The 25,397-nt window shown below is 36.4% G+C and overlaps 2 protein-coding genes across 7 annotated transcripts in view; both read left to right on the top strand.

The window, feature by feature from the left end:
* The window catches only part of LOC120635873 (zinc finger protein draculin-like), a 34,288-nt gene extending 30,676 nt beyond the window's left edge, over positions 1-3,612 (top strand). For both annotated transcript variants that reach the window (XM_039907077.1, XM_039907078.1), the window contains one exon: positions 2,905-3,612. In XM_039907077.1, the coding sequence (XP_039763011.1) occupies positions 2,905-2,946 (42 nt within the window). In that variant the 3' untranslated portion in view covers positions 2,947-3,612. The remainder of the gene's footprint in view (positions 1-2,904) is intronic.
* Positions 3,613-4,664: 1,052 nt separating this feature from the next.
* LOC120635874 (zinc finger protein 699-like) lies at positions 4,665-23,569 on the top strand. Of its 5 annotated transcripts, none has more exons than XM_039907081.1 (14): positions 4,665-4,860; positions 6,104-6,196; positions 7,683-7,817; positions 9,604-9,748; positions 12,147-12,670; positions 13,053-13,183; positions 14,261-14,335; positions 15,593-15,731; positions 17,478-17,569; positions 18,680-18,764; positions 20,018-20,104; positions 21,604-21,810; positions 22,543-22,734; positions 23,360-23,569. In XM_039907081.1, the coding sequence occupies exons 1-14, from the start codon at positions 4,825-4,827 to the stop codon at positions 23,399-23,401; spliced, it is 1,983 nt and encodes a 660-aa protein (XP_039763015.1). In that variant the 5' UTR covers positions 4,665-4,824; the 3' UTR covers positions 23,402-23,569. The 5 variants fall into 5 exon arrangements, with proteins under 5 accessions (XP_039763015.1, XP_039763014.1, XP_039763013.1 ...); XM_039907080.1 differs by having other exon boundaries at positions 19,970-20,104; positions 23,363-23,569; XM_039907079.1 differs by having other exon boundaries at positions 19,970-20,104.
* Positions 23,570-25,397: the final 1,828 nt, after the last annotated feature.

Genomic DNA, 25,397 nt, shown 5'->3' with positions numbered 1-25,397 from the left:
CACATATACACATGCACACACACGCACACATACACACAACAATTATTATGTTTCTTGCATGCTGAACTAACTGTATACTTTATTTATACAACAACTTGGTTTAGAACATAATATAATCATAGCTTTAGTTTCGGAGGTGGGCGCGGCGGCTGGAACGCAGTTTTAAACTTTTCCTGTCGCCATCGTCTCTATTGTTATTGATCCAATGTAATCTGATCATAAATAAATGAATTTTTAATTTAATTTAATTTAATTTTAATTTAACTCACCACGAAATCTCGGGAACCATAAGACTTAGAAACGTGAAACTTGGTAGGAATATTACTTTTGCTATGTAGAGGTCAGCTATGAATAGATTTTAAGAAATTCATTCCCCAAAGAGGATTGCGGGGGCGTTAACAATGAACAATTCCCGTTTTTAAACTATAGCTCCTATAGACTTCAAATTTGGTAGGAATCTTCTGTAAGAGGTGTAGAAATAGGCTATGAACGAATTTTACGATAGCTCACCCCACAGGGGGTTGCGGGGGTGGGTATTAACAATTAATATTTTTAATTTTCCAGCTAAAGCTCCTACAAGCTCCAAATTTTGTAGGAATTTTCTATAAGTGATGTAAAAATGATTTATGAACAAATTTTACGATATCCCACCCCAAAGAAGATTGCGGGGGCGTTAACAATGAAAATTTTCAATTTCCTAGCGATAGCTCCTATAGACTCCAAATTTAGTGAGAGTGTTCTATATGTAATATAAAAATGATCTTCGAGCGGATTTTACAATGAATCACCTCCAATAAGGTTCGCGGGGGTGGGTGTTAACAATAAAAAATTTCAATTTCGAAATATAGCTTCTAAAAATTCTAAATATGGTAGGAATATTTTATTATTCACATAAAGAACATCTCAAAATGGATTTCAATAAAGTCTACTTCCGACAGGAATTGCGGGGGTGGGTGTTAAAATCTAAATTTTTTATTTCTAACCTGTAACTCCAAATTTGGTGGGGATCTTCGTGTATGTAGGGATATTCGTCTATTTCCTTACAACAATCGTCTTTTTGGCAGCGGAGAAAAAGTCATTGAGAGGTTTCAAAAACTTAACTTTACATGTAGCTATCCAATCAACGGACTAAGAATTTTACATTCATTTTACTTTTGCAGACTACATAACCGACGAATTCTTTTATTGCGGGATCGCGGAAATGTAACAGATTAAAATGAATGCATTTTCCAAGCACATGAGATGTGGAAAAGAAATTTAGTTACTTATTCCAATAGAATTCCATAATTAATGCACTATTAATTTTCTATAAAAAATTGATGTCACGGAGAAAATTTTAGTTAACAGAAAATTCGTCGCACTTGAACCTAGACAGATTTCAACTTCACATATGAGACTTGCAATGACTTTAACTTAAACTTTCAATGCTCATTTCAAATTTTTTTCTTCATGTCAATTATTATTAATTTTTGGAAGAAAGGCACGGAAATGTTATAATGATTGCACATTGAAAGTTACAATGAATATTAGTGAGAAAAATCACCTGGATGAAAGATACAGGCTAAATCGATGGAATTTGGAATTTGAGTAAGTCTAAACAATATCGATGCTTACAGTTCTATCCGCGGGGCCTATTTATGTTCATACAAAAATAAAAAAAAAGGAGAATAATAAAAATATGAAAAAAATAAATAAAAATGAAACATAAAATGTAATTTATTTCCTTTTTCAATTCGCCCAGCGAAGCGGGCTGGAAACGGCTAGTCATATTATAAAAGCGTATACTCAATCCCACAAATGACTTCTGTACCTTTTGCAGACAATATGCAGAAGTAACTAATTTATTACCATTTCTTGTAAGTCAACTGTTTATATCTACTTTTTGTATATAAAGACTAATATGTTGTCTTACAAATACTATATTGTTATAAATATATTGTGAGGCTACCATAAGTAAACCTATTTTTTTTAATTTTTCAAGGACAGTCCCGAAGTTTAATTACCCGGGTTCGAGTCCCGATGATAATCTTTTTTTTTTTTTTTTTGCTTGTTTTTTTCTTCTATTTAACAAAAAAAAAATACCGAGCCTATATTACCAACGGCAACCACGCCCTTCAGACTGGGACACAGCAATTCTAAAACATCGCCATCTAGCCCCAAAGTAAGCGTAGCTTATGATGAAATAGGATGAATATTATTATGAATAATATACATAAACACTTTATATAGGTATTTATGTTATTTTTTTATTTGTATTTATATGTAAAATATTTATATATATATATATATATTATAGTTATATTTATATATATATATTTTATTTATATTATATTTGTATAATTTTAAATCTTATTTATTGCACCGCCTACCTCTTTTCTATGTTTTTTCCTTTTACGCCATTGGTTGCCTGGAAGAAATCGCTATGTAGCGATAAGGCCACCAACTTGTACTCTCTTTATATGTATTTATATCTTTGTAACTACTTTTTTTTTCTTTGGTGTACAATAAAAGTGTATTCATTCATTCATTCAAACACTTATAAAACAAACGGGACCCTTTTACTAAGATTTCGCTGTCCATCCGTCTATCTTTTGTAGATCTGTCTGTCTGTCTGTCACCACGCCGTATCTCATGAACCGTTTTAGTTAGATAGTCGTCAAAGATGATTTATTTCTGACGCCGCTATAACAACAAATACTAAAAACAGAATAAAATGAATATTTATGTGGGCTCCCATTCCACATATATTTAGGTTTTTCATAGATATAAAAAGATTTTATAGATACACAAAATGGCTGGTAAATGGGTTTTATAGATGTATAGGATAAATGGAACTCTTCGTGGGAGAGTCCGACTCGCATTTAGCCGGTTTTTTAATTACATCAGCACTATTTTTTTTTTCAGGAGGACAATGAGATTAGCCAAGCTGATATGTGGCAAGAATAAGAATCTTAATTAAGTTTATTTATCTAGAGAAGCTAGGTCATAGAATTAACTAATATATAACTTCGTCCGCGTACGGATTCTGATAAGTTTTTCATACAAAATTTCTTCCGTTATCGTACACAACATACCCTGACCCACCGCATCAACTCGGCGCATTGGGCTATCAAATCTAAAGATTAAATTTTTTAATCAGACTTATATCGCCAGAGTTCCGCGCGTTTTGACAAATAATATTATTTTCCTTGTTTTCTTTTTTTATCTATATCTATGTTTTTTTTTATGACTAAAAAGTAAGAAAGTTTTATTCTGATAAGTATCCCCCTTGGGGTGGGGTTTAAATCGAGGTTTTAGATTTGTATGAAAGTCTGTTATTTTTCAAGTTATGTCCATGGCACTTTGGTTCTTAATTCAAAATTAAGAAACATGTGTTACCTGTTTTTGAAAATTGGAATAAGGTTAATACAATAAAAAAATATTAAATGTCCCTAATACACTGTAGTCTGTATGTAACGTAGTATGTAGGTACCTTCTATAAGCAATTTAAAACAAATAAGATTTCAGAAAAGCAACGCCATCTATCCGCCAGCCAAGCACAAAAATATGACATACAATATACAGTATTGCTATACCAAAATATATGATTACATGGTAAAAACTTTAACATTACCGCACTTGTGTTTTATTTATGACGTCCCGATTAATTTTAGTTTGTGCCTCACTACAATTTATATCTATTAAGGTGGACCATATTTAATTTAACCGGGCAATTTAATACCAACAGTTTTTATGTGACTAAAAATAGTAGGTACCCATGATAAATGAAGATTTCATTTGATGAAATTATTCACAATTGTTAATGAGTTGTGTTTCAAATATGAAAATATTGCCTGTATTATATTTTTAATATAGGCTGTATGCAGCGAATGATGCTGGCTTTGTGGTAGTAATAATTAAAAATGTTTCTTTTACTCGGTTAAGCCGAGCAATAGTAGATTTTCCTCTGCCGGGATAAATAATAATTGAGCCACGAATCGCAAATAAATAAGCTGTTACCACCAAAATCTAGGGATCGGATTATAAAATTGCATACAGTGGAAAACAGCTTTAGCAACAGCATGGCTAGCACGGGCAGGACACAATTATATCCCCGGGGAAAGGATATAAATTTATCTTCTCCCACTGCTTTATCAACTCTCAGAGCACTGGTGCACAGGTAGAAATAATATCCATATAACATATGTGTATTATTAACGGGGGTAAACTTCTCCTATTCCATGTTCCAGTGATTTTGCAGGTGGGCACGTTAATTATGTCAGGAGATATAATTTGGGGATATAACTTTTATCTCCCGTCCGTGCTTGCCCTACTGGTCAGTTAATGTATTTAGACGCTTCCCCTGACATGGCTTATTACGGCTTTATTTATAAAATACAAAATATTTGTAAAATACCAAAAAATGCTTTAGATTTTAGCACTTGCGCTAGCACCCCAATCAAAAATCAAAAGAGGTGCTAGCTCTTTTCATTGGAACATGTCCAAATGCTGTTTCTTCTTCTTCTTTAAGTTAATGGCTTTTTGTCATGCCTGCACGGCACAGTTTACTTCGCCAATGACGGGATGCTGTTTTTGAATTTCAAGGTAACAACTGGCAGCACTGACAGCTGAACTTCTGAATATTTATTTACTGGTCTGTGGTCTGTGCTTCTGAAGCTGTCATCGCACTTGACAAGTTGCTTGCTAGATAAAATTGAAATAAATCAAAAACAACAACAAAGCAATTACCAAAATCTTGAAAATGCTTCATGAACCTTTTAGTTGTGTTTATTATTCTCATAGGGTGATGTAACTTAACTGTTTTAAACAAACCACTAGAGCAATATGGAGTTAAAGCGTACTTCACCATCACTAGCACAGGTATAGCACCGCTAAGAGACTGCGCGGCCGTACACGGTCACTGGCCTTTTTCATCTAGGCATTCGAAACTCAAAATAATTCATTTCAAGTAGCTTACTTAAATAAACACCTTTGAAGTGAGTTTCTATTGGTTCGGAAGGCAGTTTCTATACCGAGATGACGCGGCAAGGAGCTGCACTTGCACCATTTGTGTATATTAGTGTTTAAACACACTATGCCGAAAATACGCGACCGAAGTTCCATGGCTGATTTTACGTTCCAACGCATTCGGCTGATATGACACACGATAAGAGCCGAAATTACGCGGCAGAAATTCAGTTGTGTAACTTTGTGTGGTGGGTATTCAGTGTCTCAAGCGTTGTCGTGGCGTCGTGCCGTGTTATCTACACAGTACGCAAAACGAAGTGATCTTCTTAAGGTTCCGTTGTTATTTTTGAGGTGCGAAACCCAAAAAATGGACTATTTTACAGTAATAGCAATTGCTGAAGCTTTAGAACTTACGCCCGACCGAAGTTCGGCTGTACGTTATAACGCGACGTGATTTCGGTTTGGTGTGTCATCAGTTAATAAAATACATTGCAGGCGTAGTCACGCTGAGCTTCGGTCGCGTATTTTCGGTATAGTGTGTTTAAACACTTAATCATAAATATATTCATCAGTCATCTTAGTACCCAGAACACAAGCTACGCTTACTTTGGTGCTAGATGACGATGTCTGTATTTTCGTAGTATATTTATTTATTTAAGTAAGTCCCAGATTCGATTACCGGCATTTTCGCAATTTAAAATTCCTGAATTTTCTTTGGTCTCGTCTGGTGGACGACCAAAGAAAATTTATATATAAACTAGCGTACCCAGCCCGCTTCGCCGGGCTTGTTTTTGCTTTATTTTATTTAAACAATAAACTTACATCATTAAATTTTTTATTTAAGTCTCATAATATATTAAATCATTTATTTCTCACCATATTCATTCTCTTCTATTCTCTTCTCGAGCGGGTGGAGATCATTATCTACACCCATGTACACCCAACAATAGAATATCATCATAGTTAATAAAAGGTGTATTTGACAGTTCAAAAATAGGAGTGCTCCGATCGTCACAAAAACTTTACAGGATTACTTGCCAGGTCAATCCGGAGATTCCCTGAAAGTTTCGTTAAAATCGGTCCAGCCGATTCGGACCCTATACGTAACATACCCACACACTCTCTTTTATATACATATATAGATTGCTTTTTTCAGTTCTGCCTGTGTTGTCTGAACACTGACTGTACACTGTACCCAGAGGACAAATATAACTTGGGTGAGGCTTATAAAAACTTAATAGGAAAATCAGTAAGTTATTTTATTAATAGTATTTTATTAGTATTGGATGTACCCTCTAAGATCTTTTTACTTGCCGATTTTGCATTTAGGTCTTGATATCTATGCTTGATGATTCAAACATTGTGTCCGAGGAACATTGTATCTTGTAAATGCATCGAAAACTTATTCTTGAAACTTAAGCATAGTATTTTGGTTTGAACAAAAATAATCTTCTTAATGGGGATATGTCACTGGATGAAAACCAATACTCTCATTAGGTTACGGGCTCTACAGATTATTATTTATGCCGAAGGTAATTCAATTAATTATAAAGCCCAATTTGATCCAAATGAAACCCAAGATATTTTTAGTTATTTATAGACAACTAGCGGGTTAGGTTGTTGGAAAAATCCTATTATAATATTAAGGATTACATGTATGATAGAAAAGCTTGGGTATGAATTGCTCTAACTCCATAGCTCAACATGAACTGGACTGTGAGATGGTGATAACAAAAAAACAACCTGTCTAAGTTTGTTGTGGGCTCTTCTTAGACCAGGGCGCGTTAGGAACCCCCCTAGCTTTAGTTATCAGTTAACGAATGCAGTTATCACCATCACTAACATTAGTGTAACATTTTAAATGTATGAACGCTTCATGAGTGCCTGTAATAAGGTGTACATGAATAAAACATTTTTGAATTTGATGCATAAACTTTTTTTGACGTGACAACGTCTTATAAATTGGTTTGCCGGGTGGCATTTCAAGAAACTGCGTTACGCTCCGCTCACGTTATACGCTCACAATGAGAGCGAGTGAGAGGCACGCGCCCGCCTAAGAGCGAGAGAGACAGACATAAAAAGTGAAAGGCACGCGTCCCTTTGTAGTAAACGCTGTTTCATTGTACGCAAATGTATTGCAAGTTATTGTATGTATATTTGTATATAAATACGTATGTATATGTGTAAAGGTAAAAATAAAATTTTGTTAATATGAAATTCAGTGCGAGATTCTTTGTATAAATTAATGTTTTAAATATAATTCTTTGTATAAATAAATGTTTTAAATTGTTACTATTATTTCATCCTTCTTCCTACTATACGAATGAATATTCACATTAAAATTATTTTACCACTCAAAGTCGTCACGTAAAACTTTCGCCCGTATACCGACTTTACAGGCAACCAATTTTTTTTTTTTAATAAAGGCTTTGTTCAACACTGGACATGTCACTCTCATAGTTATAAGTATATTTCATATGGCAAATTAAATCAAAAGAAGCATATTTATTTCTACGTACAAACAAATTCAAAGCATTCTAATTGTGTACTTATGACAACCCTATTGAAGATAAAAGACCGACACGCGCACAGTACCTACGCTACGCTTACCTAATAAGGTAGCAGGAGTCACATGATTTTAATTTTGCATGTGATGTTAGGGCTATATCTGATTTAGAATTTTGGAAAGCACTGTTTGACTTCTGATTTCTCAAAACAGCTTATCTTTGTTTCAGCTTCAATATAAGATGCCCTATGACAAACAATTTTGCACAGAATGTGCGCAGAGATTGATTAACTGTAATAAGTTCAGAGAAAAGAGTTTGAGAGCTTATAACTTATTATCCATATTATCAAGTAAGCATGATTTGGTGAGTTACATTTTGTTTTGCACACCACCTTTCTACTTTTTGCTTTTATAGCGATATTTGATGGAGCTAGCAGATGGCCCGTGATGTTAAATGGGAAACCATCGTCTATGGCAATTGGCAAACATGCAAGGAACTCATCCTACAAAATGCAGATTGAGTCCATAAACGTTCATTAATAATAACAGTAGTTTTATAGTACAAGTAACAGTTGTTTTGTAGTAAAAGTTAACACAGGCGAAACTACATAGTCTCCAGCACCGACGAAATGTTGCCTGTTTATCGGATTTTTTTATCGGTTTTTTACCGGATATACTTCGGTGAGTGTGCTCAGGAACTTCACAATCTTGTTCCTCCTTTCCCGTTCTACCACAGAACAGCGAGACACCGTGAGCGGTGGCATCCTTATGTGGTTGATATTCCGTCAACACGCACGAAACGTTTTTTATCCACGTTTCTGATACGTGCCGCTAAGATGTGGAACGCCCTCTCGGCAACTGTGTTTCCTGCCACGTATAATTTGAGTACCTTCAAGGCTAGAGTGAATAGGCTTTTTCTAGGCAAGCGTGCTCCAACCTAGACCTCATCATTGCTTTCTAACGGGCATGATTGTCGTCAAGCGCTGGCCTATCGTTGATTAAAAAAAAAAAAAAATTGTCATTAATAATAACAGTAGTAGTCGTCGCTTACTTGTTGGGGAAGACAACCTTACCGATACCAAATATCGGATAACCAAGGAAAAAGACCAATTTTCTTGAGAAAAATTCTTTTGATTTAATTTGCCATATGAAATATACTTAACTATGAGAGTGACATGTCCAGTGTTGAACAAAGCCTTTACTAAAAAAAAAAAAAAAGTTTATGCATCGAATTCAAATTCAAAAATGTTTTATTCATGTAGACCTTATTTCAGGCACTTATGAAGCGTTCATACATTTAACATGTTACACTAATGTTAGTGATGGTGATAACTGCATTTGTTAACTGAATAGTAAAAGTAACAGTTGTTTTGTAGTAAAAGTTGTTGTTTTGACGACCTCCCTGGCACAACGGCAGTGGCGTGCATAGAGGGTAAGCACAGGGTATGCAGATGGCAGATAGACCTGGCAGATAGGGGGGGTTGTTTTATTACGTGCAAGCCGGACATGCCCACCAGGCAGAAGGCCGAAGGCATTTTTTCCTTCTCGATTAAAAAAAAAAAGAAACAAAAAGGGTATGGTAATACTTATAATGTCACATGCTACGAGACAACCAAGGCAAGTGGAGTACCCTAGTAACTCATTGGTATCCACGAGATGGACAAAGAAATAAGGGTCGGCAGCAAAGACGTTAGGAAGACGAGCTGAAACTTACAGCTGGTCCACTATGGAGAAGGGTGGCACAGTATCGTAAGAAGGAGGAGGCCTTCGCCGTGAGGCACACAGAGCTAAGGGACATGTTTTAATGATAAAATGAAATTTAAAACTCAATGTAACTTTTCTCTGAAATAAAAGGCTATTTTGTTTATTTATAATACTTATAATGTACAGATAAACACCCAGACACTGAAAAACATTCATGTTCTTCACACATACTCGTATGTTCCACTTGTGGGTATCGAACACACGGTTATGGACTCAGAAAGCAGGGTCGCTGCCCACTGCGCCAATCGGCCGTCCTAAAATACTAATCTCTTTAGAATTTAGATACAAAATTAATCAATAATGCTTTTACCTTTTATTCTATTTCAATAACTAATATACCGATATTAGCTATTGAAATAGAATAAAATGAACGTTTTAATTTTCAGTTAACAACACAAAACGTAAGGAGAATTAATAGATCAAAAAATTATCTAACTTCTAATATAACAAAGAAGATGTTTGAACCAGATCACTGTGACTATTCTTACCTTGTGCAAGACCGACCACTTCAAGTTAAAATGGAACTAAAAAGTGATGTAAAACAGACGTAAAAATGTATAATGGCTTCAAACTCAAGGGAATTTTGTTCGGAGTATGCCCAATTTGCCCAGTTTTTTTTATTTATTTTTTATTAATAATATAAATATACTACGACAATACACACACCGCCATCTAGTCCCAAAGTAAGCGTAGCTTGTGTTATGGGTACTAAGATGACTGATGAATATTTTTATGAATAACTAGCTATTGCCCGCGACTTCGTCTGCGTTTGATATTGTTTTTAAAGTATTCAGTATCGCTAAGCCTTAAATGAGTATAGTAGTATATATATAACATGTGACTGTCAATTAATTATAGACAAATAATTTGCAATAAAATAAAATTGCGACTATAATTAAAGATCTAAGCTATCCTATCTCTTAAGTTGGACCAGACTGCTCACGGTGTGCCAATTTAATTTAAAATCGGTTAAGTAGTTTAGGAGTCCATTGAGGACAAACATCGTGACAGGAGATTTATATATATTAAGATATACATAAATACTTATAATACACATATAAACACCCAGACACTAAAAAGCTTTCATGTTCCTCACACAAACATTTTCCAGTTGTGGGAATCGAACCCAAAGCCTTGGACTCAGAAAGCAGGGTCGCTGCCCACTGCGCCAATCGGCCGTCAACCAGTTGGCACCACCACTGCATTCTCAAGGCTGTCATAAGATGCTAGTAAAGGAATATACCAGGGTGGTGATTCAAAATTACAAATTCAAAATTAAGTTATTTCACGTAGGTCTAATAAGCACTTTTGAAACGTAAAGTCTGTCTGTGTGACTCTACCACCGGTTCGGAAGGCAGGTTCTACCGAGAAGAAGCCGGCAAGAAACTCGGCAGTTGCTCTTTTCAAATATCAACAATTTACATTTTACATTTTAAAATTCAAGTGATAATACAGTCTGAGATTGTAGCGGGCTAACCTGTTAGGGTGTATGGCACTTTTATTTAAAACATAATAATCCCTATGAAAAGAGCTGTACGGTCAATATATAAACTTAAGTCACGTGAATACCTCCGTGAGAAGTTTAAAGAAAAAGGTATCCTTACGGTAGCCTCACAATATATTTAAAACAATATAGTATTTGTATGACAACATATTAGTCTTTATAAACAAAAAGTGGATATAAACAGTCGACTTACAAGAAATGGTCACAGACAAAAACACTAATAAAAATTATAAAAATATAAAAAAGCAATGTGTCATCTCTTGTTTCAAACGTGTCTCATTGTAATGTGTACCTTTGAAAAAGTAGATCGAAACTGCAACGTTTCCTACTAGATGACGCTACAGTCGCTATAAGACTGATGTGAAAGGCATATACTAAATTCGGCATCGAGGGTAGGAGAGCCGTAGCTTAATTGGAGAAAGCGCTCAGGCCGCGATGGCCCGAGAGTCGCAGATTCAAATCCTGTCGGTTCCGAAAATTTTTATATGCATTTTAAATTTACAAAAATTGGTAACAGACAGACTTGACGTTTCAAAAGTGCTTATATTATTAGGCCTACTTGAAATAAATGAATTTTGAACTTGAAATATTTGAATTTTTTGAATTTTAGCGACACGTCTTCGTCGGTAGGGTGGTAACTAGCCACGGCCGATGCCTCCCACCGGACAAATAATAAATTTCCAAATATCCCTAGCCGGGAATCGAACCCGGAACCTCCAAGTTAAAACCACAATGCTCCTCGCTGCGCCAGAGAGGGCGACAAGATTGCGGTCAAGGACTAGGGTCGTTTGTACTACCTTTATTCACATGCATGTGACAACTAAAAATTACTCTCGCTTTTAACCGCGTCCCTTGTTTGGAACAATGAATCCGAAACCGTGTGTGTACAATAAAAGTGTATTCATTTTATCATTTATGCATTCATGTATTCATTCAATCATGTATGCATTCATTCATCGAGTCTGACATGAATTTATCTATCAACCAACGAATATGTAAAATATAGCTTTATAACCGCATCCCGTTCACAATACGAAGGACATTGCACATGTTTCGTTATTTTTCTGTTTTCTGCACTTTTGAGGTGTACAAAGTGTAGGCATTCATTCAATTACGCATGCTTTAATATAATAAGATACTCTTACGAGTAGGAAGGACTGCCTGCAACAAATACTCAATTGCATGCATGTTTTTATAAATTGTATATAGTGTGTTCCGATAGTTTTTCTGTTATCTGACTTATTTGTGGTATATTCATGCATGTATTCATGCATTCATCAATTTAGGCATGCATTCATTAAAACGCATATTCATTCATGCATGCATTCCTTCATTAAATGGGCATAGGTACTCCGTCCGAAATTCCTGTGAGTTTGAAAGTTACAAATAAAACATGAAAAAAACGTAGTTTTTTTCCATCTGTAGCCAAAGAAGATAATGGAGACATCGAAATAATAATTGAACCCAAAAAAGAACTCGCCGACATAAAAAGTGATGACGAATTTCTGAACGATGATATAGACAACGATACAGAGTTCCTATACAGTGACAATAAATTAGCGAATGAGGAGGGAATCAAAAACAACTTGTTCAACGACCGCTGCGAGACTGATGAATTCTGCGGTGGCGATTCGAATGCCGATAGTGACATGGAACTTGTCTGTATTGGTGATGTACAGGATATTGATGCACCGAAAAGGAAACGCAAGGATACACCTAAAAATGACGCAGGACACAATTACGATACATTTAACACAGTTGTTAACACCGTTCAGGAGGATCTAAAGGCGTTTAGGATTACAAAGTTGAATCACAAAGAGCAGTTAGCAGATATACAGAGGCGAAAGAAATCGGATAATTACAAAAACTCTCCACACAAATGCAGAGTATGTTATAAGGGATTTGGTACCATGTCCACTTACGAATCTCACATGAAGAGACATAGCGACGTAAGTATTTTCAAAAAACGTACACTTATCCAAGTAAAATAAAAACTTTCCGCACAGAACAAGCACAGAGAAACTTTAGACAGCCGGTTGGCGCAGTGGGCAGCGATCCCGCTTTCCGCGTCCAAAGCCGTGGGTTCGATTCCCACAACTGGAAAAAATGTTTGTGTGATGAACATTCATGTTTTTCAGTGTCTGGGTGTTTATCTTTATATTATAACTAAAAATCACGCTTTTATAATTAAACTAAACTAAAAGGTAGAAATTAGTATTGTTTTTTTATACCAAACGTATTTTTTTTTTGTTTTTTTGAACTATTAATATTTTTCTCAGGTTCCTGCGGGATTGTGTTAAACGTAAACATACGATTTTTTTTGGTTTCCAGATATTTGGACCGGCCGAATGTCCTATATGCAAGATGTACTTCAAAACGGAAAGTTTATTGCGTCATCATATCAACCAAAGTCACAGCATGAGATTCAGTTGCAAGAGCTGTCCATTGGTGACCAACCACAAGTAAGTCACAGTAACCACAAGTAAGTCACAGTAACCACAAGTAAGTCACAGTAACCACAAGTAAGCCACAGTAACCATAAGTAAGTCACTGTAACCACAAGTAAGTCACAATAACCACAAGTAAGTCACAGTAACTACAAGTAAGTCACAGTAACTACAAGTAAGTCACAGTAACCACAAGTAAGTCACTAACCACAAGTAAGTCACAGTAACCACAAGTAAGTCACAGTAACCACAAGTAAGTCACAGAAACCATAAGTAAGTCACCGTAACCACAAGTAAGTCACAGTAACGACAAGTAAGTCACAGTAACCACAAGTAAGTCACAGTAACCACTAGTAAGTCACTAACCACAAGTAAGTCACAGTAACCACTAGTAAGTCACAGTAACCACTAGTAAGGCACAGTAACCATAAGTAAGTCACCGTAACCACAAGTAAGTCACAATAACCACAAGTAAGTCACAGTAACTACAAGTAAGTCACAGTAACCACTTGTAAGTCACAGTAACCACAAGTAAGTCACTAACCACAAGTAAGTCCCCGTAACCACAAGTAAGTCACAGTAACCACAAGTAAGTCACAGTAACCACAAGTAGGAAGCCCTGGAATAAAGTATTACATAAACTTTTTATTTTTTTATTCCACTACAAGTTAGCCCTTTACTGCAATCTCACCTGGTGGTATGTGATGTAGCGGGCTAACTCGTTAGGGAGTATGGTAGTCATACCCCTAATCGTTTTCTACGTGACATCGCACCGGAATCTAAATCGCACTTAATCGCTTAGCGGCACGTCTTTGTCGGTAGGGTGGTAACAAAAAGCCTCTTACCAGACCAGACCAGAGGAAATTCGGAAATTATAAATTCCTAAAATGCCCTGTCGGGAATCGAACCGGGGAACCCCAGTTTAATTTCACAGCGCTCACCTTTGCGCCAGGGAGGTTATCAAAAAAAACTATCAAATGCGGAATGGGTAGGATACCTTACATTTCGGGGGGCCGAGTTCGAATCCCAGCACGCACCTCTAACGTTTCTAAGTTATGTGCGTTTCTAAATTTTGATCAAAATTTGTTTCAGGAATTCAGCAGTGAACCACGGACGCTGGCATAAAGGTCTCAAATTCAAATGCCAGCATTGTGATGAGGAGTACAGGTGAGTGATACTTCCGCTTCTTTAGCTCTACGCTTGTTCATCATCATCTCTTCAAGCGATCGACGTCCACTGCTGGACATAGGTGGGGATTCCAATTCCCTGCAAAGGACCTATGTCAAAGTCAAAGTCAAATATTTCTTTATACAAATAGGCACATAGATGGCACTTTAGATGCGTACATTACATGTAAAATATGACATAGGAGTGAGTTGATGGCGATAAATAAATTCGTCAACTTAAAACTAAAGCTACGAGGGTTCCAAACGCGCTGGTCTAAGAAGAAGCAATAATATGAGGTATGCAAAGGCGGGTTTATTGCTAAAACAATCTATTCCATACAACCCTTTATCATTTACCCAGTATCAAATGGGCAGCTTTCGGAATACTTTATGACATCTTTCCTTCCAAAATCCTTCACTGCCTGAAGATCGAAGTCGTCATCGTTCCGAAACATGGTCGCTAGCTATATGAGAAAGCTAAGTTCGGAGTGTCTCTACGTGATCGAATCAGAAATGAGAATATTCGTAGAAGAATTAGAGTTACCGACGTAGATCAGCGAGTCGCGAAACCGAAGTGGCAATGGCCTTCCTAATCCTAAGGTTGCCTTGAAGAGATCGCTACTAAGCGATAAGGCCGCCCTTTGTATCCTACTTTTTAAGTTTATTTTTGTTATGTCCATTGTTTTTTTTTTCTATTTATGGTGTTCAAATAAAGTGTATAAATAAATAAAATAAAATAAATAAATGGGCGTGGCACATAGCTCGGAGAACCGATGGACGTTGGGGTCTTAAGGTGCTGGAATAGGCGACCGGTAAACGAGTTGGACAGACGAGCCGCTAGAAACAAGCGGCCTAGGACCGTGGAACTTGGAACTCCCTACAAAAGACCTATGTCCAGCAGTGGACGTCTATCGGTTGATGTGATGATGATGTCAAAGTCAAAGTCAAAAATATCTTTATTCAATTAGGCCCATAGTTGACACTTTTGATGCGTACATAAGAATTACACGGTAGTGAGATGATGGCGATAACCACATTCGTAAACTTAAAACTAAAGCTAAGAGGGTTCCAAACGCGTCCTGGTCTAAGAAGAAGCCCACAACAAACTTAGCCGGGTGTTTTTGTTTTTTGTTATCACCATCTCACAATGACGAAATGATGAAATAGCCCTACCGGGAATCGAACATACCGCTTTTTTTTTTCTTTTTTTTAAATGTCTCCTATCTTGTCTCCTATCTTGTCTCCTATCTTGTTTTAGTAAAAAGACTACATATTTATCCCACCTACGCATAAGGCACCCGTCTGACGTAGTTTGCACGATGTGCGGGTTCTCGTTCATCACTGAGAAGGGTCTAAAGATGCACATCAACTTCAAGCATCACTTCGACTACGTGGAGGTGAGTGCTCCACAGATGAATAAAAAAAAAACATAACATATCAAATTTATAAATTTAAAATGCATATAAAAATTTTCGGAACCGGCAGGATTTGAACCTGCGACTCTCGGGCAATCGCGGCCTGAGCGCTTTCACCAATTAAGCTACGGCTCTCCTACCGTCGAGCCGTAGCTTGCCTTTCACATCAGTCTTATAGCGACTGTAGCGTCATCTAGTAGGAAACGTTGCAGTTTCGATCTACTTTTCCAAAGGTTTGAAACAAGAGATGACACATTGCTTTTTATATTTTTATTTGCATTTTAAATTTATAAAATTGTTAATTCCTCCAAGTGTAGGTAAAAACACTAATAGAAATTATAAAAATATAACATAGCAAAAAACTAAAAAACACGCTTGGTATTAAAAACCAAACTAATTCCTAACCTTTTTGTTTATAGTTTATTTATAAAAGCGTGATTTTTAGTTTTTCTTATACTATTATTTTTATTGGAGCCAATTAACTAGTGGCGTGCACTTCATACATGTACAAAAGCACTGCTGACCCTAAAAATTATATATAACTCCATAAATTAATGTATTTTTTGCCGTTTTATGCTATTTCTCCGCTGTATGCATACCCTGGCAAGTAACCCAATGCACGCCACTGCAATTAACCATCAAATTTGGTAAAATTAGAGATATCGGCTAAAGTCAATGTCAGAAAAGCATATACTAATTTCGGCATCGCAGTGGGAGAGCCGTAGCTTAATTGGTTAAAGCGCTCAGGCCGCGATTGCCAGCGAGTCGTAGGCTCAAATCGTGTCGGTTGCGAAAATTTTTGTATGCATTTTACATCAGCGACTGTAGTGCCTTGCTTTTTTTTAATATTTTATATATTTTTATTAGTGCTACACACAAACACTCCTCCACTTGAAGGAATGATCAAGTTCCTAAATTTTTTATATGCATTTTACATCAGTCTTATAGCGCCATCTAGTAGGAAACATTGCAATTTCGATCTACTTTTTCAAAGGTCCATAATACATTGAGACGATTGAAACCAGAAATGACACGTTGCTTTTTTTTTATATTTTAAAAACTTTTACTAGTGTTTTTACCTACACTTGGAGGAATTATCAAGTTTTGAAATTTTTTATATGCATTTTACATCAGCGACTGTAGCGCCATCTAGTAGGAAACGTTGCAGTTTCGATCTACTTTTTCAAAGGTCCATAATACATTGAGACGATTGAAACAAGAGATGACACGTTGCTTTTTTTTATATTTTAAAAACTTTTACTAGTGTTTTTACCTACACTTGGAGGAATTATCAAGTTTCGAAATTTTTTATATGCATTTTACATCAGCGACTGTAGCGCCATCTAGTAGGAAACGTTGCAGTTCCGATCTACTTTTTCAAAGGTCCATAATACATTGAGACGATTGAAACAAGAGATGACACGTTGCTTTTTTTTTATATTTAAAAAATTTTTACTAGTGTATTTACCTACACTTGGAAGAATTATCAAGTTCCGAAATTTTTTATATGCATTTTACATCAGCGACTGTAGCGCCATCTAGTAGGAAACGTTGCAGTTTCGATCTACTTTTTCAAAGGTCCATATCACAATGAGACACGTTTGTAACAAGAGATGACACGTTGCTTTTTTTTTTAATATAATTTTATAATTTTTATTATTGTTTTTACCTACACTTGGAGGAATGATCAAGTTCCGAAATTTTTTATATGCATTTTAACTATTTCAGAAGCCAGACGGTCCCGCATGTGAGGCGTGCAACGTACGCTTCGCTACCGACGTCGCTTATAAAGCTCACTTGAGCGTTTCACCGAAACATACGTGAGTTACTTGTAACGTCCATTGAGAAAAATGCGATCCGCCAATCCGAATCCGCCATGTGCGAATTTTCCCGCCCTTTTCGTCAGTCGATTTCTCCTGATATTTAATATTTAAAGTTTCCCAAACTTTTATTAAACTTATACACCTGACATTGGCTAATCTGTGTAAAGTCAAGAGAAAAAAAACGTTCATTGATAATATATTTATTTATTCGTCAAATTGTGGGTACATAACAAGAAAACATTAATTAGACCCTTCACGTTCAAGTTTTAAATCTCACTACCATCATGTCACTACCGTGTACACATGTCTTATATAATAAAGATATTTTTGACTTTGACTTTGACTTTGAATTGCAGTAGTTGTATAACGTTATTACTACAATCACATAATACTACAAATACGAGGTGCTGCTGGGATTCGAACTCAGCTCTCCGAATTGGAAGACATTTTTTTTGCTACCTCCGACCCTTGGGCAGGACGGAGGTTATGTGGGACTCCCTCCTCTAAAGGGGGTATCGTTGTCATCATCATATCAACCGATAGACGTCCACTGCTGGACATAGGTCTTTTGTAGGGGATCCAGCGGCTACCTGCGACGCGCTTAATGTCGTCTGTAACACCCCCGCCGTTACCATAACCGCTGCCAGAGCCAAGAATAACGGCCGCCGGGAACTAGGGGCTGTGTTTTTTTTTTCAAATTCAAATTCAATTTCATTTATTTCAAGTAGGCCTACTTTATAAGCACTTTTGAAACGTCAAGTATGTATATTTGTAGTGGCTCTACCACCGGTTCGGGAAGCAGATTCTACCGAGAAGAGCCGGCAAGAAACTCAGTAGTTGCTCTTTTCCAACATCAACATTTACAATCATTTTGCTATCTTGCGGGAGATGAGAGCGAGGCTGGCTGCTTCCATTCTACTTTGTCATTGAGGAATTCATCAAATGTATAGTAACCTCGCTGTACTAGATGCGTTTCTACACATTTTTTAAATGTATGCATTGGTAGGTCAAGAATTAACTTAGGAATCATGTTGTCATGGAATCCTCACCCACTGAGCTATGACCGCTTTGTTTTCCGTCATTTAATTTAATTCCCCGATTCAACAGATACCCCGTCAAGAGAAACGAACCCGTCGTAAAAAGAACTGGACGCAGCGCCATTTGCAAAACACAGCTCGTCGAATGTGAACAGGTGAAGTACAAAGACAAAAAAAAAACCTGTGCAATTTATTCACACACGGCGGAAGTGTAACTTCTGAAAAGTAGCCTACGAGAGATTGAGGTGGATGTAGAGTATCAGAACTATTGGGATAAATGTACGGTTTATTATTTAGTTTCCATGGTAACTGGAATAGTTAAAAAAAATGCGCTTTCACGCAAATACTACTTAACCGATCCTCATGAAACTTTGTAAACATATTTTTGGAAATGTTAGAAGTAATATAGGATACTTTTTATGCAGACATTAAGCTCGGTTCCTTTTGGGGAGGGGATGAGTGTTTGACGATTTTACACCATTACTCCGACAAATTATAATCGATTTAAATAATTATTTTTGTACTATAGAGGTTATAGTATGTGTTTAATTTTGCCTTTGTGTAGATCTGATGAATGTGGTTGGAGACAGAGGGCAGAACTCCCCAGCGGACAGCAGCAAACCCCTCATTTAAGGCTTAGCGATACTGAAAACTTTATTTTTTTTAGATCTACTACTAAATTTAATGCCACATCAAAAAACAAAATCAAACGCAGACGAAGTCGCGGGCAACAGCTAGTATAAATATACTTGTAACTAAATACAAATAAATAAATAATTAACTATCTATATGAATATCATCATCATATCAACCCACTCTCGTCTCCTTCCACAATGAGGAGGGGTTAAGGCCGTAGTCCACCACGCTGGCCCAGTACGGATTGGTGGACTCCACACGCCTTTGAGAACATTACGTAAAACTCTCAGACATGCAGTGAAGCAAGTGATATTTTAATTCACATAACTTAGAAATGTTTAGAGGTGGGAGGATTCGGTGGGTGGGATTCGAACTCGGCCCTCACGAAAGTAAAGCCGATGTCCTCACCACTGAGTAATGTAAATGTAAAATGTAAATAAATATAAATAAATATACTACGACAATACACACATTGCCATCTAGCCCCAAAGTAAGCGTAGCTTGTGTTATGGGTACTAAGATGACTGATGAATATTTTTATGAATATAATACACATAAATACTTATGATATACAGATAAACACCCAGACACTGAAAAAGATCCATGCTCATCACACAAACACTTTTCAGTTGTTGGAATCGAACCCACGGCCTTGGACTCAGAAAGCAGGGTCGCTGCACACTGCGCCAACCGGCTGTCTAAAGTAATAGATTTTTTTTTTCAGTGCGGTACTAAACTAAAAGGCTTCAAGTTGTATAATTATCATTTTAAGAGATTCCATCCGGAAAAGAATCAGACTCAGTTCCCGCCGCAATTTCCGAAGCCTTTACTGTGCGAGTTGTGCGGCAAATCTTTTAAGGTGAGACAAAACATGACCCCCCCGGCGCAGCGGAGAGCGCTGTCAAGTCAAAGTCAAATATTTCTTTATTCAAATAGGCACATAGATGGCACTTTTGATGCGTACATTACATGTAAAATATGACATAGAAGTGAGTTGATGGCGATAACTAAATTCGTCAACTTAAAACTAAAACTACGAGGGTTCCAAACGCGCCCTGCTCTAAGAAGAAGCCCACAACAAACTTAGCCGGGTGTTCTTTTTGTTATCACCATCTCACATTGTCATTTGAAAATATTTAAGAAGCAAATTGTTCAGAGCAATTGTTCACACCCAAGCTTTTTTTTAACCTTTCCGCTATCCTCTATACTATAATAGGACTTTTCTATAAGCTTCAGCTAATTACAAACTTTGAACTTTTTCAGAGACATCTCCAAGATATTAACTGGTAGCTTGTTGTAAAATTGTATACCATTTCCTTTAATCGAATTGCTTATTTTATGTAGTCTAGTGTACTGTACTGCAAGTTTATTTTTGCTTCTAATGTTCAAATTATTGCAGTCACGTTCTCTCTTAAATTTATTTGATATATTTTTGTGAACAGCTGTGGCTTGTAAAAGGTCCCGGTTCGAATCCCGGCGGGGCCAAGTCGGGTATTTATAATTTCGTGGGAGGCTTCGGACGTGGCTAGTTACCACTAAGTGGCGTGCAGAAGGTTTTTCAAGGTTTCTAATTCAAATTCAAAATTTCTTTATTCATGTAGGCCTATCACAGGCACTTATGATCCGTTCATACATTTTACATAATTTTAAGGGGATGGTGTTAACTTCTTTCGCCAACTTAAACCTAAAGCTACGATGGTTCCAAACGCGTTTACAAACTTGGTAAATATTTTTTGGTATGCAGTGCTTTTGTGCGTGTACGCAGTGCCCGCCAACCGTCTTAACTTTTCCCGCCAATCTATCTTTTCAAAACTCGCGTCGCCGCCATAGATCCTATACTTTTCTTTTATAGTAAAGGCCATTATTCTTTTTTCAAAACACTACTTGAAACAAGAGAGAGAAGAGATGTCGGTTCCGAAAATTTTTATATGCATTTAAAATTTATAAAAATTGATTATTCCTCCAAGTGTAGGTAAAAACAGTAATAAAAATTATAAAAATATACTAACAATGTTCGGGATGGCACTAACGTCTAAAGTTAAGGTAGAAACCTTGCCTTATTTATTTATTTATTATTTATGTACCATAAATTGTGATTGTGAACATAAGATACATGAAGTGTACAAAGGAAAGCTTATCTCTATAAGAGATCTCTTCCAGCTACCCCAGGATGTGAGTAAGAAGATTTAATTGTGGTATAGTTCAAATAAAGGTACAATATACTTCATAACTACTAAGTATATTTAATATATCTAAATAATAACAAAATTCTACATACTAATACAATAACATTTGAATATACTATATATACAAAATACATAAAAATAATATAATAAATATTATATTGCCTTGTTACAGATGGCTTGCTTCCTGCGAGACCACGTGCTGACAGCTCACGCCGCCAGCAAGCCGGAGTACCAGTGCAACAAGTGTAATAAGAAGTACTCCCAAAGATCTAACCTAATAGTTCACCTCAAGAGTCACACGGGGGCGCAGCCAAGTTTTGGATGCCCCACATGTGGGAAGAAGTTCTCGAACAAGGCGAATATGAAGAGACATATATTGGTAAGACGCTAAAACCTTACTCTTAGTATGTAACGCATGTTATAGTATATATTAGTTTATTATTTTTTTTACATTCTATCATTTATTCTTTTTCATATTTTTTATTTTAATTTTTAACAATGTTTAAAAAAAATAAAAAACACGCTTGCGCGGCTTTTGAGTGCCCAAGCAACCGGCGGTCAGGGCTCCAGAGTGAGGAACCTTTTCACAATACGCACCGTTTCAAGGACTACTGCCTTCTGTATCCGACCCTTGATCCAACAAACAAGCGAAAGCTTCTTGAGATGTTGGTCGAAGCTTTTCGCGTGAAGGCCATTGACTGAAACGACGATCGGAACAATGAATGAATGAATGAATGAATACACTTTTATTGTACACCAAAGAAAAAAAAGTAGTTACAGAGATATAACATACACCATCCATTTTCCACTCTTTTATCGGCTTCGTACGCTCAGGTTGCCTTTAAAAGATCACTTTTAGTGATAAAGCCGCCTTTGCACCCTAGCACTAAGTATTACTACTGTTTTCCTTGTATTTTCCTTTTTTTTGTTGTGTTGCAATAAAGTTTTTCTATTCTATTCTATTCAGTAAAAACTATCGCAATGGTTTATTCAAAAACTATAAGCGTTCCGGTTTCACAGATAAGTATCAGAGACAGTTTAATAATGTACCTCCAAAGCCTGTGAAATAATATTTCGGTTTTCATTTACACGTTTTTTTTTTGTTTCACAGACCCACAAAGTTCTGAAGCCGTTTAAATGTCACGCATGCGATAAGACATTCGTTAACGCCTCGGAGAGGAGGTATCACGTGTTGCACTCTCATCTGAAGAAGCCGTGGCCGAAAAAGAACCGTGGCCCCAGGGTGCGAGCGAGTCGATCCCGTAACACTACAGAGGCAGTTTGTGGCATCGCAATACCTGAGGTAATTTGTTTGATGACCTCCCTGGCGAAGTATTTTTAAGATGGAGGGTTCGATTCCCGCTAGATGTACAACAAAGCGATTAAGCGGTCCGGTACGACTTCGTATAGAAACCGTTTAAGGGTATGATCTTAATATACTCCCTAACTGGTTAGCTTACCACCAGGTGAGATCACCAGGCAGTCATGGGCTAACAAAATGCTAGAAAAAATAAAAAAAAAACTTCTCAAAGTACATTCAAGTTATTTTTTAGGCTATAAACCATTAGTACATATTAAGTTTAAAAAAATAAAATAAAAAATAAATATACTACGACAATACACACATCTTTCTGAGTCCAAGATTCGATTCCCACAACTTTAAAATGTTTGTGTGATGAACATGAATGTTTTTCAGTGTCTGGGTGTTTATCTGTGTATTATAAGTATTTATGTGTATTATATTCATAAAAAAAAAAAAAAAAAATCATCAGCTATCTTAGTACCCATAACACAAGCTACGCTTACTTTGGGGCTAGATGGCGGTGTGTGTATTGTCGCCACATAAAAAAAAAACCGCTTTTCATTGACGTTGCGGGTCTCTTGTGGCATTGTTTTTGAATAACATTAGTACTTGTTTTTTTTTCCAGCAGAACAGGGCGACTAGCAAAGGTGACGATTCTCAAGAATGAAAATTTATCGAGAGAATTTAGGTCTCAGAGTTTACTTTTTAACTGCCGATTGGCTGTGGGCCTCCTTGCTTTCCGAATCCAAGGTAGTGGGTTCGAATCCCATAACTAGTAAATGTTAGTGTGATGAACATGAATGTTTTTTAGTGTTGGGTGTTTATCTAAATATATATTTTAAGTGTTTGCATATACATATTATTCATAGAACTATTTATCAGTAATTTTAGTACCCATAACACAAGCTACGCTTACTTTGGGGCTAGATGGCGATGTGTGTATTGTCGTAGTATATTTATTTATGTAGGCGGTCCAGGGTTCAATCCCTTGTAGGGGCAATTCGGAAATTTAAAATTTCTGATTTTTCTCTGGTCTGGTCTGGTGGGAGGCTTTGGCCGTGGCTAGTTACCACCCTACTGACAAAGACGTGCCGCTAACCGTTTTAGTGTTCCGGTGCGATGTCACGTAGAAAGCGATTAGGGGTATGACAACCATACTCCCTAACAGGTTAGCCCAGTACCTTGTTATACTGCATCATCACTTACCCCAGGTGAGTTTGCAGTCAAGGGCTAACCTGTAGTGGAATATGAATGTTAAAATGCAAAATGTAAATTGTTGATGTTGGAAAAGAGCAACTGCTGAGTTTCTTGCCGGCTTCTTCTCGGTAGAATCTGCCTTCCGAACCGGTGGTAGAATCACTACAAACAGACAGACTTGACGTTTCAAAATTGCTTATATTAGGCCTACTTGAAATAAATGAATTTTGAATTTTGAATAAAAAAAACTTTAACTTTGTACAGTTACCACAAAGCTTGGTAACCGATGCCTCGACATTGCAGTTCCTGTAGCGAAAACTCGCTAAAGCAGTGCAGCGATTGAGCCGAACATAGAAAACAAACAGACAGACAGTTTCAAATTTATTATATTAGTATCTAGTAATATAGTAGTTCATCATGAACAGTTAGTAATATAGTAATATTACTAGAACTGGGTCTAGGGTCTGTACCTCATGGTACAGACCGTTCACAGGCAGACGGAAAAACAGCAGTTGCTTAGTAACAAAAGCAAAGGTCGTTCACAAGAGAAATACAAGAAAAAAAAATATAGTTTTGATATATAAGCTAAATTTGTAAGTATAATACTTTTTTGGAACTTGCAGTTTAGATTCTCACCAGAGCTAAATAATTAGGAGTTGTAGATAGAAAAGTAATTAATTAAATTAAATATAAATAAATATACTACGACAATATTAATACTTAGATGACTGATGAATACTTTTTTGAATAATATACATAAATACTTATAATATACACATGAACTCCATTTGTGGGAATCGAACCCACGACCTTGGGACTCGGAAAGCAGAGTCGCTGTCCACTGCGTCTGTCGGCCTTCAAAATCAAATTAAATTCGCCGTCAAATTGTTGCATACAATGCTCATAGCACTAGAAATGTAACAGTATGGTAGGATATGTGAGGAAAAATAAAAGAAATATAAATTGTTAAGATTCTGTTTTATTTTACCTACACTAGCTTTTCTTCGCGTTCAGTGGCGTGCACAGGAATTTGCTCCAGGGTAAGCATAAAAAAGTAAAATGGCATAATATAGCTAAATCCTCCTACGTTTCCAGTTATATGAAACTGTTAGGGTATGCAGCGCTTTTGTGCATGTATGAAGTTGATGTTCTCTGGTAAGATGAAGGTTCTCATGTTAAATGAAAGTTCTCATGTTAAATGAAAGTTCTCATGTTAAATGAAAGTTCTCATGTTAAATGAAAGTTCTCATGTTAAATGAAAGTTCTCATGTTAAATGAAAGTTCTCATGTTAAATGAAAGTTCTCATGTTAAATGAAAGTTCTCATGTTAAATGAAAGTTCTCATGTTAAATGAAAGTTCTCATGTTAAATGAAAGTTCTCATGTGAGTTTTTAGATTAAGTCAGCATTAAAATCATTGTCATATAGTTTGTTGGCAGTGTGTGTTCCAATATTGGTAGTCTACAC

This window comes from Pararge aegeria, chromosome 27 (genome assembly GCF_905163445.1).
Source record: "Pararge aegeria chromosome 27, ilParAegt1.1, whole genome shotgun sequence".
Lineage (NCBI taxonomy): Eukaryota > Metazoa > Arthropoda > Insecta > Lepidoptera > Nymphalidae > Pararge > Pararge aegeria.
This window is presented reverse-complemented; position numbering and strand designations above follow the sequence as displayed.

Bases quoted from the DNA above. Each gene is read 5' to 3' on its own strand.
- LOC120635874 (XM_039907079.1), top strand. From the start codon at position 4,825: ATGGAGTTAAAGCGTACTTCACCATCACTAGCACAG. The intron at 12,671-13,052 runs GTAAGTATTTTC...TTTGGTTTCCAG, and splicing joins ACATGAAGAGACATAGCGAC to ATATTTGGACCGGCCGAATG. The intron at 20,105-21,603 runs GTGAGACAAAAC...GCCTTGTTACAG, and splicing joins TGTGCGGCAAATCTTTTAAG to ATGGCTTGCTTCCTGCGAGA.